This window comes from Spermophilus citellus (assembly GCF_964194105.1).
Source record: "Spermophilus citellus genome assembly, chromosome: 9".
Lineage (NCBI taxonomy): Eukaryota > Metazoa > Chordata > Mammalia > Rodentia > Sciuridae > Spermophilus > Spermophilus citellus.
Genome location: NC_138191.1, coordinates 3,989,949 through 4,008,108, shown reverse-complemented (window position 1 = coordinate 4,008,108; position 18,160 = coordinate 3,989,949). Strand labels below are relative to the sequence as shown.

Below are 18,160 nucleotides of genomic sequence, written 5' to 3'. Positions count from 1 at the left end.
TAAGATATACCAGTTAACCAAACTTGGTTTCTTCCACTCCTTCCCATATGCCATACTTGAACACACAAACTTCTAGCTTAAATCCTTGAAATGTTTTCTTTGAAGGAGTCCAATAGTCTCTATTTCTATTACTCCTTCATATTTACTAGGTCCTATTAACTGAAAGTAATACTTGATTGGACTAAAACTAGAGAATGTCAAGTACTTACAAATCCTTAGCCCTACTTGATTGTTTTAGCTGGTAATGTGGGCTACACTGATCAGGTCTCCCTTGGTATGTCACTTATATACAGAACCCAGATGATCCAGACACAGTAGATGTCATCATGCATATGCTGGATCGAGACCATGATCGAAGACTAGACTTTACTGAGTTTCTTCTGATGGTATTCAAGCTGGCCATGGCCTGCAACAAGGTTCTCAGCAAAGAATACTGCAAAGCTTCAGGGTCAAAGAAGCATAGGCATGGTCACCGACACCAAGAGGAAGAAAATGAAACAGAAGAAGAAGAAGAGGAGACACCAAGACGGAAAAAAGGTTACAGACATTCAAGTTGGAATGAGGGAGAGGAGCATGGATATAGTTCTGGGGGCTCGAGGGGTACTGCAAAATATAGACAGGGGTCCAACTCCAGGAGGCTGAGAAGGCAAGGTGAATTATCCAGCTCCGAAGGATCTGAGAAAAGGTATCAGGGGTCTGGTTCTGGACACTCCTGGAGTAGTGGCAAAGAAAGACATGGTTCTAACTCCGGGGAACTACGGGAAAGAAACAAGTCATATGGTAGCCCCTCTAGGGAATCTGGGGAGGAATATGTATCTGGATCAAAGAGTCAGGGAAGGAAAAGTCATGGTGGTTTTTCACATGGACTAGAGACTAGTGAACATGAATCAAACTCTACGCAGTCAAGAAAGAGTGGAGGACAAAATCTTGGGTCTAGCTCTGAAGGTTCAGGAGACATTCGGAGACAAAGTCATGCATGTGGTTATAGCAATTCAGGTGGGTGTGGAAGGCCACAAAATGCTTCTAGCTCTTGTCAGACAAGTAGATTTAAAGGGCCAGGAAACCAATCTAGCTGTCCTCAGTCAGGTTGTCAATCAGGAAGTAGTGGAGGACAAGGTCAAAGATGTGTCTCAGGAGGGCAGTCCTCTGGATATGGTCGATCTGATCCTAGTTCCTGCAGGCAGTCTTGTAGTCAGAGAAGATGTGAATCTAAACAATGTGGTCAACCACAAAACTGTGGAGGACAACAAGGAAAAGGCTCAAGTCAGTCCTCTTGCTGTGCAAATTATGGCTCTGGAACAAGTCAGTCTTCTAGTTGTGGTCAACATAGATCTGGTTCTTGTGGACAGTCTTCAAACTCTCATCAAAAAGGGTCTGGTCCAAATGAATTTTCCAAATGTGGTCATCATGGGTCTGGTTTGGGGCATCATGGGTCTGGCATAGGTCAGTCTTGCTGTGGCCAGTATGGGTCTGGCTCAAGTCACTCTTCTGGCTGTGGTCAACATGGGTCTGGCTCAAGTCAGTCTTCTGGCTGTGGTCAACACGGGTCTGGCTCAAGTCAGTCTTCTGGCTGTGGTCAACACGGGTCTGGCTCAAGTCAGTCTTCTGGCTGTGGTCAACACGGGTCTGGCTCAAGTCAGTCTTCTGGCTGTGGTCAACACGGGTCCGGTAAAGGCCAGTCCTCTGGCCTCGGGCAGCACGGGTCTGGCTCAGGCCAGTCCTCTGGCTTTGGGCAGCACACGTCTGGCTCCGGGCAGCACGGGTCTGTCTCAGGCCAGTCCTCTGGCTTTGGGCAGCACACGTCTGGCTCCGGGCAGCACACGTCTGGCTCTGGGCAGCACACGTCTGGCTCGAGCCAGTCCTCAGGCTTCGGGCAGCACACATCTAGCTCTGGCAAGTCCTCTGGCTTCGGGCAGCACGGGTCTGGCTCGGGCCAGTCCTCTGGCTTCGGGCAGCACGGGTCTGGCACGGGCCATTCCTCTGGCTTCGGGCAGCACACATCTGGCTCGGGCCAGTCCTCTGGCTTCAGTCAGCATGGGTCTGGCTCTGGCCATTCCTCTGGCTTCGGGCAGCACGGGTCTGGCTCGGGCCAGTCCTCTGGCTTCAGGCAGCACACGTCTAGCTCGAGCCAGTCCTCTGGCTTCGGGCAACATGGGTCTGGCTCGGGCCAGTCCTCTGGCTTCGGGCAGCACACGTCTGGCTCGGGCCAGTCCTCTGGCTTCGGGCAGCACGGGTCTGGCTCGGGCCAGTCCTCTGGCTTGGGCCAGTCCTCTGGCTTCGGGCAGCACACGTCTGGCTCGGGCCAGTCCTCTGGCCTCGGGCAGCACACGTCTGGCTCGGGCCAGTCCTCTGGCTTCGGGCAGCACACGTCTGGCTCGGGCCAGTCCTCTGGCTTCGGACAGCACGGGTCTAGCTCGGGCCAGTCCTCTGGCTTCGGTCAGCACGGGTCTGGCTCTGGCCAGTCCTCTGGCTTCGGGCAGCACGGGTCTGGCTCGGGCCATTCCTCTGGCTTCGGGCAGCACACGTCTGGCTCGGGCCAGTCCTCTGGCTTCGGTCAGCACGGGTCTGGCTCTGGCCATTCCTCTGGCTTCGGGCAGCACACGTCTGGCTCGGGCCAGTCCTCTGGCTTCGGGCAGCACACGTCTGGCTCGAGCCAGTCCTCTGGCTTCGGGCAGCACGGGTCTGGCTCGGGCCAGTCCTCTGGCTTCGGGCAGCACGGGTCTGGCATGGGCCATTCCTCTGGCTTCGGGCAGCACGGGTCTGGCTCGGGCCAGTCCTCTGGCTTCGGGCAGCACACGTCTGGTTCGGGCCAGTCCTCTGGTTTCGGGCAGCACACGTCTGGCTCGAGCCAGTCCTCTGGCTTCGGTCAGCACGGGTCTGGCTCTGGCCATTCCTCTGGCTTCGGGCAGCACACGTCTGGCTCTGGCCAGTCCTCTGGCCTCGGGCAGCACACGTCTGGCTCGGGCCAGTCCTCTGGCTTCGGGCAGCACACGTCTGGCACGGGCCAGTCCTCTAGTTTAGGGCAGCACACGTCTGGCTCTGGCCATTCCTCTGGCTTCGGGCAGCACGGGTCTGGCTCGGGCCAGTCCTCTGGCTTCGGGCAGCACACGTCTGGCTCTGGCCAGTCCTCTGGCTTCGGGCAGCACGGGTCTGGCGCGGGCCAGTCCTCTGGTTTCGGGCAGCACGGGTCTGGCGCGGGCCAGTCCTCTGGTTTCGGGCAGCACACGTCTGGCTCAAGCCAGTCCTCTGGCTTCGGGCAGCACACGTCTGGCTCTGGCCAGTCCTCTGGCTTCGGGCAGCACGGGTCTGGCTCGGGCCAGTCCTCTGGTTTCGGGCAGCACACGTCTGGCTCGGGCCAGTCCTCTGGTTTCGGGCAGCACACGTCTGGCTCGGGCCAGTCCTCTGGCTTCGGGCAGCACGGGTCTGGCTCTGGCCAGTCCTCTGGCTTCGGGCAGCACGGGTCTGGCTCGGGCCAGTCCTCTGGCTTCGGGCACCACACGTCTGGCACGGGCCAGTCCTCTGGCTTCGGGCAGCACGGGTCTGGCTCGGGCCAGTCCTCTGGCTTTGGGCAGCATGGGTCTGGCTCGGGCCAGTCCTCTGGCTTTGGGAAGCACGGGTCTGGCACAAGCCAGTCCTCAGGATTCGGACAGCACGGGTCTGGCATGAGCCAGTCCTCAGGATTCGGACAGCACGGGTCTGGCTCTGGCCAATCCTCTAGTTTTGGGCAGCATGGGTCTGGCTCAGGTCACTCCTCTTGCTGCGGGAAGCATACATCCGGCAGGGGCCAATCCTCAGCAGGATCCACTCATTCAGAGAGACAGGGAACATCTCATGGACAGTCTAGGGACACCACTAGACGTTCACAGTCTTCACAGAGACAATCCACACACTCTGGATCCAGGTCAACTCCACAAAGGACGCCTATTCACACTGAGTCCAGTGAGAGTGAAGAGCACTCAGGAATCTCCCACAGACACTCAGGATCCACTCACGGCCATGCTGGATCTCACCATGGAGAGGCAGGATCCACTCATTCAGAGAGACAGGGAACATCTCATGGACAGTCTAGGGACACCACTAGACGTTCACAGTCGGGGCACAGACAATCCACACACTCTGGATCCAGGACAACTCCACAAAGGACGCCTATTCACACTGAGTCCAGTGAGAGTGAGGAGCACTCAGGTGTCTCCCACAGACACTCAGGATCCACTCAGGGCCATGCTGGATCTCAACATGGAGAGGCAGGATCCACTCATTCAGAGAGACAGGGAACATCTCATGGACAGTCTAGGGACACCACTAGACGTTCACAGTCTTCACAGAGACAATCCACACACTCTGGATCCAGGTCAACTCCACAAAGGACGCCTATTCACACTGAGTCCAGTGAGAGTGAAGAGCACTCAGGAGTCTCCCACAGACACTCAGGATCCACTCAGGGCCATGCTGGATCTCACCATGGAGAGGCAGGATTCACTCACGGCCATGCTGGATCTCAACATGGAGAGGCAGGATCCACTCATTCAGAGAGACAGGGAACATCTCATGGACAGTCTAGGGACACCACTAGACGTTCACAGTTGGGGCACAGACAATCCACACACTCTGGATCCAGGACAACTCCACAAAGGACGCCTATTCACACTGAGTCCAGTGAGAGTGAAGAGCACTCAGGAGTCTCCCACAGACACTCAGGATCCACTCAGGGCCATGCTGGATCTCAACATGGAGAGGCAGGATCCACTCATTCAGAGAGACAGGGAACATCTCATGGACAGTCTAGAGACACCACTAGACGTTCACAGTCTTCACAGAGACAATCCACACACTCTGGATCCAGGACAACTCCACAAAGGACGCCTATTCACACTGAGTCCAGTGAGAGTGAAGAGCACTCAGGCGTCTCCCACAGACACTCAGGATCCACTCAGGGCCATGCTGGATCTCAACATGGAGAGGCAGGATCCACTCATTCAGAGAGACAGGGAACATCTCATGGACAGTCTAGGGACACCACTAGACGTTCACAGTCGGGGCACAGACAATCCACACACTCTGGATCCAGGACAACTCCACAAAGGACGCCTATTCACACTGAGTCCAGTGAGAGTGAAGAGCACTCAGGAGTCTCCCACAGACACTCAGGATCCACTCAGGGCCATGCTGGATCTCAACATGGAGAGGCAGGATCCACTCATTCAGAGAGACAGGGAACATCTCATGGACAGTCTAGGGACACCACTAGACGTTCACAGTTGGGGCACAGACAATCCACACACTCTGGATCCAGGACAACTCCACAAAGGACGCCTATTCACACTGAGTCCAGTGAGAGTGAAGAGCACTCAGGAGTCTCCCACAGACACTCAGGATCCACTCAGGGCCATGCTGGATCTCAACATGGAGAGGCAGGATCCACTCATTCAGAGAGACAGGGAACATCTCATGGACAGTCTAGAGACACCACTAGACGTTCACAGTCTTCACAGAGACAATCCACACACTCTGGATCCAGGACAACTCCACAAAGGACGCCTATTCACACTGAGTCCAGTGAGAGTGAAGAGCACTCAGGCGTCTCCCACAGACACTCAGGATCCACTCAGGGCCATGCTGGATCTCAACATGGAGAGGCAGGATCCACTCATTCAGAGAGACAGGGAACATCTCATGGACAGTCTAGAGACACCACTAGACGTTCACAGTTGGGGCACAGACAATCCACACACTCTGGATCCAGGACAACTCCACAAAGGACGCCTATTCACACTGAGTCCAGTGAGAGTGAAGAGCACTCAGGAGTCTCCCACAGACACTCAGGATCCACTCAGGGCCATGCTGGATCTCACCATGGAGAGGCAGGATTCACTCACGGCCATGCTGGATCTCAACATGGAGAGGCAGGATCCACTCATTCAGAGAGACAGGGAACATCTCATGGACAGTCTAGGGACACCACTAGACATTCACAGTCTTCACAGAGACAATCCACACACTCTGGATCCAGGACAACTCCACAAAGGACGCCTATTCACACTGAGTCCAGTGAGAGTGAAGAGCACTCAGGAGTCTCCCACAGACACTCAGGATCCACTCAGGGCCATGCTGGATCTCAACATGGAGAGGCAGGATCCACTCATTCAGAGAGACAGGGAACATCTCATGGACAGTCTAGAGATACCACTAGACGTTCACAGTTGGGGCACAGACAATCCACACACTCTGGATCCAGGACAACTCCACAAAGGACGCCTATTCACACTGAGTCCAGTGAGAGTGAAGAGCACTCAGGAGTCTCCCACAGACACTCAGGATCCACTCAGGGCCATGCTGGATCTCACCATGGAGAGGCAGGATTCACTCACGGCCATGCTGGATCTCAACATGGAGAGGCAGGATCCACTCATTCAGAGAGACAGGGAACATCTCATGGACAGTCTAGGGACACCACTAGACATTCACAGTCTTCACAGAGACAATCCACACACTCTGGATCCAGGACAACTCCACAAAGGACGCCTATTCACACTGAGTCCAGTGAGAGTGAAGAGCACTCAGGAGTCTCCCACAGACACTCAGGATCCACTCAGGGCCATGCTGGATCTCAACATGGAGAGGCAGGATCCACTCATTCAGAGAGACAGGGAACATCTCATGGACAGTCTAGAGACACCACTAGACGTTCACAGTTGGGGCACAGACAATCCACACACTCTGGATCCAGGACAACTCCACAAAGGACGCCTATTCACACTGAGTCCAGTGAGAGTGAAGAGCACTCAGGAGTCTCCCACAGACACTCAGGATCCACTCAGGGCCATGCTGGATCTCAACATGGAGAGGCAGGATCCACTCATTCAGAGAGACAGGGAACATCTCATGGACAGTCTAGGGACACCACTAGACGTTCACAGTCTTCACAGAGACAATCCACACACTCTGCATCCAGGACAACTCCACAAAGGACGCCTATTCACACTGAGTCCAGTGAGAGTGAAGAGCACTCAGGCGTCTCCCACAGACACTCAGGATCCACTCAGGGCCATGCTGGATCTCAACATGGAGAGGCAGGATTCACTCACGGCCATGCTGGATCTCACCATGGAGAGGCAGGATCCACTCATTCAGAGAGACAGGGAACATCTCATGGACAGTCTAGGGACACCACTAGACGTTCACAGTCTTCACAGAGACAATCCACACACTCTGCATCCAGGACAACTCCACAAAGGACGCCTAATCACACTGAGTCCAGTGAGAGTGAGGAGCACTCAGGCGTCTCCCACAGACACTCAGGATCCACTCAGGGCCATGCTGGATCTCAACATGGAGAGGCAGGATTCACTCACAGCCATGCTGGATCTCACCATGGAGAGGCAGGATCCACTCATTCAGAGAGACAGGGAACATCTCATGGACAGTCTAGGGACACCACTAGACGTTCACAGTCGGGGCAGAGACAATCCACACACTCTGGATCCAGGACAACTCCACAAAGGACGCCTATTCACACTGAGTCCAGTGAGAGTGAAGAGCACTCAGGAGTCTCCCACAGACACTCAGGATCCACTCAGGGCCATGCTGGATCTCAACATGGAGAGGCAGGATCCACTCATTCAGAGAGACAGGGAACATCTCATGGACAGTCTAGGGACACCACTAGACGTTCACAGTCTTCACAGAGACAATCCACACACTCTGGATCCAGGACAATTCCACAAAGGACGCCTATTCACACTGAGTCCAGTGAGAGTGAGGAGCACTCAGGAGTCTCCCACAGACACTCAGGATCCACTCAGGGCCATGCTGGATCTCAACATGGAGAGGGAGGATCCACTCATTCAGAGAGACAGGGAACATCTCATGGACAGTCTAGGGACACCACTAGACGTTCACAGTCTTCACAGAGACAATCCACACACTCTGCATCCAGGACAACTCCACAAAGGACGCCTATTCACACTGAGTCCAGTGAGAGTGAGGAGCACTCAGGAGTCTCCCACAGACACTCAGGATCCACTCAGGGCCATGCTGGATCTCAACATGGAGAGGCAGGATCCACTCATTCAGAGAGACAGGGAACATCTCATGGACAGTCTAGGGACACCACTAGACGTTCACAGTCTTCACAGAGACAATCCACACACTCTGCATCCAGGACAACTCCACAAAGGACGCCTATTCACACTGAGTCCAGTGAGAGTGAAGAGCACTCAGGCGTCTCCCACAGACACTCAGGATCCACTCAGGGCCATGCTGGATCTCAACATGGAGAGGCAGGATTCACTCACAGCCATGCTGGATCTCACCATGGAGAGGCAGGATCCACTCATTCAGAGAGACAGGAAACATCTCATGGACAGTCTAGGGACACCACTAGACGTTCACAGTCGGGGCAGAGACAATCCACACACTCTGGATCCAGGACAACTCCACAAAGGACGCCTATTCACACTGAGTCCAGTGAGAGTGAAGAGCACTCAGGATTCTCCCACAGACACTCACGATCCACTCAGGGCCATGCTGGATCTCAACATGGAGAGGCAGGATCCACTCAGGGCCATGCTGGATCTCACCATGGAGAGGCAGGATCCACTCATTCAGAGAGACAGGGAACATCTCATGGACAGTCTAGGGACACCACTAGACGTTCACAGTCTTCACAGAGACAATCCACACACTCTGGATCCAGGACAACTCCACAAAGGACGCCTATTCACACTGAGTCCAGTGAGAGTGAAGAGCACTCAGGAGTCTCCCACAGACACTCAGGATCCACTCAGGGCCATGCTGGATCTCAACATGGAGAGGCAGGATCCACTCATTCAGAGAGACAGGGAACATCTCATGGACAGTCTAGGGACACCACTAGACGTTCACAGTCTTCACAGAGACAATCCACACACTCTGGATCCAGGACAACTCCACAAAGGACGCCTATTCACACTGAGTCCAGTGAGAGTGAAGAGCACTCAGGAGTCTCCCACAGACACTCAGGATCCACTCAGGGCCATGCTGGATCTCACCATGGAGAGGCAGGATCCACTCATTCAGAGAGACAGGGAACATCTCATGGACAGTCTAGAGACACCACTAGACGTTCACAGTTGGGGCACAGACAATCCACACACTCTGGATCCAGGACAACTCCACAAAGGACGCCTATTCACACTGAGTCCAGTGAGAGTGAGGAGCACTCAGGAGTCTCCCACAGACACTCAGGATCCACTCAGGGCCATGCTGGATCTCAACATGGTGAATTGGGATCTGGTCACACACAATCACATAATATTCACCAGCAGTCAAGAGATAGTGTCAGATCACAATCAAGTAGTATTCATGGTCAGTCTGGAAGAAGACATTTTGAGTCGCAGAACAACAGAAAACAAAGACATGGATCAGGTCATCGTTGGAGACATGGTAGCTATGGTCGTTCAGAATATGACTATGGGCAATCTGGTTATGGACCTTCTGGGCATAGCAGAAGTAGCAGTCGCACTTCTAGCCCTTTGAGGTCAACAGACAGACCTATAAGTACTTCCGTGTCTACACATGGACAGTCCTTTTCTATATCTGACCAAACTGAATTCAAAGCAACTGCAAGAGAAGGAAGGCAGGTTTCAAAGCATGGACAGTTTGACGCAAGTCAAGGGCAATTAGTTGATTCCCAGGAACAGTCTGGATCCCGTATAACAAGACAAGGATCTAATGATGCCCATTCTATAATAACCTCTGAACAGTCAAGTAACACAAATGTTCAGTCTCAATTTGGTACAATTGGAAATCAGGGTTCTATTCACAGCCCATCATATGACCAGTCTGGATCTCATGATGGACAATACATGTCATTTTCTTCTACTAGAAAGCAATCTGGTTTCACTAATGAGAGGCAAAAATATAGCCAGAGCCAACCAAGTAACACCTATGAGCAATCAATTGACAACATAACAGGAAGTCAAAGATCCTTTTCTAATTATTTACTGTATAGTCAAGACCCTATGGGATCTGAAGAGTATAGGTATTTAAGAAGAAATTCAACCATATTGGGTGGGGGAAGTCAAGAGCAAGAGTCCGGATCTAATCCATCTGGTGGCATAAGTAGGTACAGTCAGGATGTAGAGGATACGCAGACAAGAGGCTTTGAGGCAAGAGATTACCACAGGAAGGCAAGAATGGACTCAGGTTCCCTCTACATAGAGAGTAGTACGCCACTCTACGAGTATGTTCAAGAACAAAGGTGCTATTATTTTGAATAAAAAGTAAGGAGAAAATAAAATAACCAACGATAAGAACCCAAGGAAATATGAGACATACAATAAGAAAATAAGATATTTAATAGATTCCTTCTTTTGGTTGTAGGGCTTGTATGTCTGCTCTTCTATATTAACTATAATACTGTACTCTTATTAATTTTGTTGTTGGTGCTGGTCTTTTTGTAAAGCTCCATAATCACTGAGCTCCTTGGATAGAAAATAGTGAATGGAAGAAATAAACAGCATTTGGACCTACATTCAGAAGTATATAATAAAGTGATCTGTATATTTAAGGACACAAATGAGTCTTAAAAATTTTTTTGAGAAACAAAATTTGGATTTTCCAGATTTTGTTTTAATTGATTATTAACAAACCTATCCAAGAAGCTAAGAGATGTAGTTTAAGAATCAAAATTTCTTTAATAACAATGTAATGGGGCTGGGCTGGTGGCTCAGTGGTAAAGTGCTTGCCTAGCATGCATGAGGCACTGGGTTCCATCCTCAGCACCACATAAAAGAAAGAAAATAAAAATAAAGTTTAAAAAAAAAACCAATGTAACACATTTCATGTCCTGAAGAAGGAATGTGGTAGTTTTCTAAGTGAAGGTTCAGAATATTCTCATCTTTTTGTGTCACCACTGGGATTCTGTACACTTTTGAATTTATTGTCATTCCTTCCTGGATATAAGAACAAAAAAAAATTGCATTGCATTAAAATTGATAACAAACTTTTGTTCAAAGCATGGTTTCTCTTTTCTTTCATACCCACAAACACAAATATAGTTCCCTGCCTCAGAGTCAGATGCAAATTTTTTCTTCTACCTCTGAACACCTAGATGGCAGTAAAGCATTCAGATACTAATAATAAGAAGCCCAGATCTGCTGCTTCACATCTCCTCAGGAGCTAAAAATGGAGCTACATACTCAAAAAGAAAGAGTTAAGATGTTTCAATGACAACCCACTCTAAATTCAGAACAGAAAAATTATTTTATTTCTACCTGATGTAAACATCTTGTTCTTGATACAAAAGAACATATGAAAGATAATAAAGTTGAAACTGGGAGGTGTAGCTTAGCTGGAAAAGACTTGGCCTGGTCTATGTAGGCTCAAGTCCCCTGTTTGCTTCCTAGGGATAAAAAAGAAAATAAAGGAGATGGGCTGGGGGTGTTCTCAGTGGCAGAACATTGCCTAGCAAGCACAAGGTCCTGAGTTTCATCTTCAGCATTGCAAAAGAAAACAAATATGAATAAATTAATTAAGAAGCCCAAAGAAGGAAAAAGTCAACCATATCTGATCTTTTCCTCAACCGAATCACTGTCTAAAGCATTTATAGGAAGAAAGGCTTTACACTGAGTTGACCTGTGCTTTGGTTAATCATGATCATCACAGCAAACATTATCAAACATAACCCCAAATGGCTATTTCCAAACACAACCTGAGCTCTAGAAATAAGAATTGTGTCCTATGGATTTTTTTCTGTCAAAGATATTATTGAAACACCCCTATGAATGGAGGCTAATAGGAGCTTGAAGTTTTCTGTAGAAGGAAAACAATTATGAATATATATCTGCCTAAGAGGAGAAAATATATTAATTTATTATGAACGGAAGAAATAATAAGAAGCAGAAAAAATATTGACTTTAGCAGAAAGTTTACTATTTTAAAACCAAAGATAATTTCCAGAAAGCAGAGTTAATAAGAACTTCAAAGATCATCCCCTTAATCTGCAGGTTAAAAGAAAAAGAGCCACTTGGAACATTTATAATAATTCTCTAGTTAATCAGTGATAATCCCCTAAGTCAGAATTTGGTATTCTACCTCTCACTGCCTCAATATCAAGCTGTTTTTCTTCTACCTTCCTTTTGTAATTTAAGTTAAAGTGCAATTTGTCAGCGGGTATGTAAAATCACTAGACCTAACGTTTCAAGATAGTCAAGTGGGGGCACCAGTACTGATTCACTTCTTCCTTCGTAAAGAAAAACCCAAACAACAAGTGTGCAGCTGCATTTTGAGGTGAGTGACCATGGAGAACACAGAAAACCAGCAAGACAGAGACTAGAACCTAGTAAGATGCACAGCCCTGGGACAAGAGCATAGTAAGAGAAACAAAATATTCTCGCTTCTGCTGCATTGGCTCTAGAGCCAGAGGAGGGGAGAGAAGTCCCCTTTGCAGGGTAAGGGTGAAAGAGAAAGTCCCAGCAAACCTATTCGTGCAGATACTGGAAATCCTCACCACTCAAAATTTTGCAGTACTCACAGACTTGCAGCCTACTTAGATAAGTCATCTGAAATCTGCACAGTAGCCTTGCTTTGGGAAAGAATTTCACGTCATCTGCCAGCAAATCCCTATGGTGCTGTAGACAGAAGCCATCTTGAGAAGGGACCTATTGTCTGAATTTTGACTACTCATGGGGACATAAAACCCTGCATATTCCCATCTCTTGGACACCACAGAAATACCCCTGCCCGGGCTCAATGGACAGTTGCCTTGTGAGCCCAAGTTGGCCTGGCAGAATGACTGACTCAGACTCACTGCACTGTAAATCACAGCTGCTGTGACATGAAGGGAAATGGAGAGCACTGCGTACCCTGCCTGTAGGCACACACAGACAAGGGAGGCCCGAAAAGGAATTTTGCCAGGCTCTGGCCACATCCTGCTCTTGCCTAGTCCCTGATGGGTACAAAAGCTGAAAGTCGGGGGAAGAAAAGCCCTGGCAATCACCCAACCTCTGGGCATGCATGCCCAAAGGATTTTGCCTGGCTCTGGTGATGTTTAGTTCCCACTGGCTCCAAGGTAGGCACTGCAGCTGAAAGTCAGTGGGAGAAAGACCTGGCCATCACCTCATCCCCAGGTGTGCAGAGCCTGGATAGGGAGGGGACCAAAGTTACACTCCTACATGGGCACTTCCACAGCTGCAGCAGAGAGAGAGAATACAGTGCCTGCGGCCAGCACCCCTGTACTGTTCCTACCACCACATAGCCCACACCATGTCTGACCACTCACTGCTGTCAGAGAGGGGACTGTGGTTCCCACCACCACCTCTCCCCATGAAACCCCTGATCCTACGCTGTCGTCTGGTCAGAGGACACGTGTCTTATTCCCTTCATTGCCTCTGAAGTGGAGGTTTTGGAAGTAACAGAGCCAACATCAACAGTACCTGAGAAAACTCATCAGCCAACAGAGGCCACTCCTTACACTGTAGGAGTAGCTACATAGTAGGACCATTCACACTCAGCTCTCTACACCGCATCCTCCTGACTACCCATTCTGTGTGCCCCAAATCACTAACCACAGCCAAAAAAAGCTACAGGGAGACTACACTAAGGTGCCCAGATGGAAACAAAGACAACAGTGGCATAATAAACCATAGCCCCAACACACAAGTACAGGAGAAAGCCACTTACTAAGAAGGCCACCCCTCCCCTAAAAGTGGGTATCGTTCACCAGATAAACAAATCTCAACAAAGGAACACAAGAAATGTGAAAAAACAAGGTAATACGACACTTCCAAAAGATCTGATTCTCTAGCAACAGATGACAAAGAAACTGAAATGGACGAAATGCCTGATACAGAATCCAAAAGAATGATTATTAAAAAGCTCAATAAGATCAAAGAGAATAAAGACAAACAGTTAAATGAAATTAGGAAGATAAAGAAGAACGTGAATGAGAAATTTAGCAAAAGGGTGGGGATTTTAAAAAAGAACCAAACAGAAATCTTGGAATAAGGAGTTCAATTAAGTTAAATAGAAATATAAGTTGAAAGCATCAACCATAGACAAGATTAAGAGAAAGAAAGAATATTGGAGCTTGAAGACAGGCCTTTTGAAGTATCCCATTCAGGCAAAAAGAAAAACTGAAAGAAAAAATGAAGAGGGTGTTCAAGGTTTGGGGGACAGCCTTAGACAAACACTCACAGCACTGGAATATCTGAAGGTAAAGAAATAAAGGCTAAGGACATAGAAAACTTATTCAATGAAATAATAGTGTAAACCTCCATATTCTTGGAAAAGACATGGCCATCCATGTACAGGAGGCTTATAGAACTACAAATAGACACGACTGGAAAAGATCTGCACTATGGCATATTACTGTCAAAAGTGTAAGACAAAGAATTTTTAACTCTGTAACAACAACAACAACAACAACAAAAACCCACCAAGTCATATTTAAGGGCAACCTCATTAGATTAACAGCAGATATCTTAACAAAAACCCTTCTATAGTCCAGAATAGAATAGAATGATGTACTCTAAGTCCCAAAAGAAAATCAACAACCATAATTATTATATCCAGCAAGGCTACCCTTCAGAAAGGAAGAAGAAATAAAGACCTTCCTAGATAAGCAAAAATTTAGGGAATTCATGACCTAAACAGCCCTACAAAAGTTGCTTAAGGGACTCCTATATCCAAAAGTGAAAGAAAGATAATACATATAGCATGTGAAAGTATAAATCCCCTAGAAGAATAGATACACAAAAGAGAAACAGGAAATAATAAAACATTATCAATACTATAAACCATCACACCCTACAGAAGAACAAGAAAGGAAGAAAAAATATTCAAAACAACTAGAAAAAAAATCAATGAAACAACAGAAATAAGTCCTTAACTTTCAATAATAACCTTGAATGTAAATGCACTAATCTTCTAATTAAAAAATACAAGCGGGGTGTGGCAGCATAATCCTGTAATCCCGGCAACTCAAGAAGTTGAGTCAGGAGAATTGCAGGTTTGAGACCACCCTGAGCAAATCAGTGAGACCCTGTCTCAAAACAAAAAGTAAAAAGGGCTGGGGGTGTAGCTCAATGGTAGAGTGCTGCTGGGTTCAATTCCCACTACTGCAAAAAAAGAAAATGAAAATCAAGAGCAAGCAGGAGTAGCTTCACACATGACAAAACAGACTTCAAGACCAAACTGTCAGAAGAGACAAAGAGGATCACTACATAATAATCAAGGGATCAGTTCATCAAAAGCTACGATAATTGCAAATCTACATGTACCCAATGCCAGAGCATTTAATTTTATAAAGCAAACACTATTTGTTCTAAAGACAGAGAGAGACTGCAATATAATAATAGTGGAAAATATTAATACTTTTGACTTTCATCAATGGACAGATCATCCAGACCAAAATATGTATATATAAACAAACATCAGATTTAAATTATATTATAGATCACATTTATTTACATTATAGTAGACATTTACAGAACATCCCATCCAATAGCCACAGAATACAGAGTCTTTTCATCAGCATATGTAACTTTAAAATAGACCATAGATTAGGACACAAAACAAGTATTAATAAATTTAAAAAACTGAAATTATATCCTGTATCCTTTCTAACCACAACAGAATGAAACTAGTAGTCAACAACAAAAGAAATTTTATTAATAAATTTTAAAACCTGAAATCATATCCTGTATCCTTTCTGATCACAATGGAATGAAACTAGAAGTCAACAACAAAAGAAATTTTATAAATTATACAAATATATGGACACTGAACAACTTACTTTTAGGGGGATGGGGAGTACTGGTGTTTTAACCCAGGTCACTTTACTACTGAGCTACATCCCCAGTCCTTTTTATTTTTTGAGACAGGGTCTCTCTAAGTTGCTGAGTGTCTTGCTAAATTGCTGAGTCTGGCTGGCCTCTAACTTATGATTCTCCTGCCTCAGCCTCCTAAGTGTATGGATTATAGACACAGGACATCATACCTGCTGAGTAATGCACTTTTGAACAAAAGTAGGTCATTGAGGAAGTCAGAAGGAAATATAAAAATTTCTTAAAACAAATGAAAATGGAAACACAACATACCCAAACTTAGGGATGGAGCAAAATCAGGACAAAGAGGAAAAGTTAATATCAGTGAGTGCCTATATATTAAAAAAATAGAAAAATTTCAAATAAGTAACTTAATGATACATCTCAAGAACAAACCAAACCCAAAATTATCAGAAGAGAAATAATAATTGTCATAGCAGAAATACATGAAATAGAGACCTTAAAAAAAACTAGAGATTAATGAAATAGAGAGTTGGTTTTGTGAAAAGATAGACACAATTGACAAACCTTTAGCTAGACTAATTAAGAAAAGAGAAGGCCTAAATAAAAATATTAGAGATGAAAAAGGAGATATTACAACTGATAGCACATAAATACAGAAAATAATTAGGAATTATTTTTTTAAACAAACTATATGCCACCACATTGGAAAATCTAGAAGAAATGAAGAAATTTCTGGACATATAGGACCTACCAAAAGTGAACCATGAAAATATTCAAAACATGAGTAGATCAATAATAAGTAATGAAATTGAACCAATAATAATCAATGTTCCAATAAACAAAAACCCAGAACCAAGGGGCTGGAGATCATGTGTCGAGTGTTTTCCTGGCCTGTATAAGGACTAAGTTCAATCCCAGCATACAAAAACAAACAAACCACCAACCACAGAAACTCAGGACCAGATGACTTCACTGCTCAATTTTACAAAACTGATAAAGAATAACTAAGGTCAATTATTCTCAAACTATTCCAATGAAAGGGAGAAAACCCTCCAAACATATTCTACGAGACCAGCACTGTCAGGAGCCATCTGTGGGCTGTGTGTGGACTGTGTTGTGCACTGTAGCCTCCTGAGGGGATAAGTCTGGCACTGGGAACCCCTGGGGGCACTCCCCACAGGGACTGACCCCCTGATGCTGATGAACTTCCCCCTCAAGCTCTGCCCTTAGGAGCACAGCACCTGACACGGGTGTGACCTGCCAAGATGTCAATCAACCTGCTGACTGCAAGTCATCACGAAGCAAGACTCTGTCCTTGAAACCTTACTCCTGGCTTTGATGTACCCCCTTAAATAAACCACCAGAGCCATTTTGTCTTTGTCTAGTTCAAGAACCCATGTGGACTAGATCAATCAGGGGCTTTGCTTTTGTAAATACATTTCTGAGTGTTAGTGTTTTATTACTTGTTAATTATTTGAGATATTAAGATTTTGGGTGGCTTAATTATTTGAGATGAAAAGACTTAGGGTGGCTATTTAGGGTGGCTTGGATTCCTCTGGGCAGAAGAGAAATCTCCAAAGAGATGCTAGCTGTCTTCCCCCCAAAACAGCATTACCCTTTTACCAAATATAAAGGAAAGACAACAACAACAAAAATTATTGATCAACATTGCTGATGAACATAAATGCAAAAATTCTCAATAAAATACTAGCAATCAAACTCAATAGCACATCAAATACTTCACACACCATGATCAAGCTGGTTTCTTTCCAGTCATGCCTGGATGGTTCAAAATACACAAATCAATAAACATAATACATTACATCAATAGCATGAAGGAAAAAAATCATATGATAATCTCAACTGATTCAGAAAAAGCATTTAATAAGGTCCAACAGCCCTTCATGATAAAAGGTCTGAATACATTAGGTATAGAAGGACCATACTCCAAGGAAACAAGTGCTACACACGACAGACTCACAGCCAACATCATATTGAATGGAGAAAAACTGAAAGCATTTCTAAGATCAGAAATAAAACAGGATGCCCTCTTCACAACTCTTATTCAATATAGTACCACAGATTTTTCTAGAGCAATTAAGACACAGAAAGAAATGAAAGGGATACAAATAGAAAGGGAGGAAGTCAAATTATCTCTGCATCTGACATGATTCTCTACATAAAAACTTAAAGAGTCCACCAAAAGACTATCAGAACTAATGAAGAAATTCCATAAAGGTGCAGGTTGAAGGACATAGAAATCAGTAGCTTTTCTATAGACCAATAATGAATTCGCTAAGAAAGAAACCATGAGAGCAACGCCATTCACAATGGCCACAATAAAAATAAAACGCCTAGAATAAACCTAACCAAGGAAGTAGAAGATTTCA

General features: G+C 46.5%; 2 protein-coding genes across 2 annotated transcripts; both read left to right on the top strand.

Annotated features, from left to right (window-relative positions):
* Positions 1 to 326: 326 nt before the first annotated feature.
* Positions 327 to 7,243, top strand: LOC308656845 (uncharacterized protein; the record flags this gene model as incomplete). The annotated part of the gene is made up of 6 exons (XM_081308193.1): positions 327 to 1,372; positions 1,464 to 1,668; positions 1,758 to 3,694; positions 4,619 to 5,636; positions 6,327 to 6,990; positions 7,185 to 7,243. The coding sequence occupies 6 exons, from the start codon at positions 327 to 329 to the stop codon at positions 7,241 to 7,243; spliced, it is 4,929 nt and encodes a 1,642-aa protein (XP_081164319.1).
* A 71-nt stretch (positions 7,244 to 7,314) lies between these two features.
* On the top strand, positions 7,315 to 17,000 carry LOC308656844 (uncharacterized protein; the record flags this gene model as incomplete). The annotated part of the gene is made up of 4 exons (XM_081308192.1): positions 7,315 to 7,379; positions 7,487 to 8,054; positions 8,520 to 9,537; positions 16,951 to 17,000. 4 exons carry the CDS (start codon positions 7,315 to 7,317, stop codon positions 16,998 to 17,000), a joined length of 1,701 nt encoding a protein of 566 aa, XP_081164318.1.
* Between the last annotated feature and the right edge of the window lie 1,160 nt (positions 17,001 to 18,160).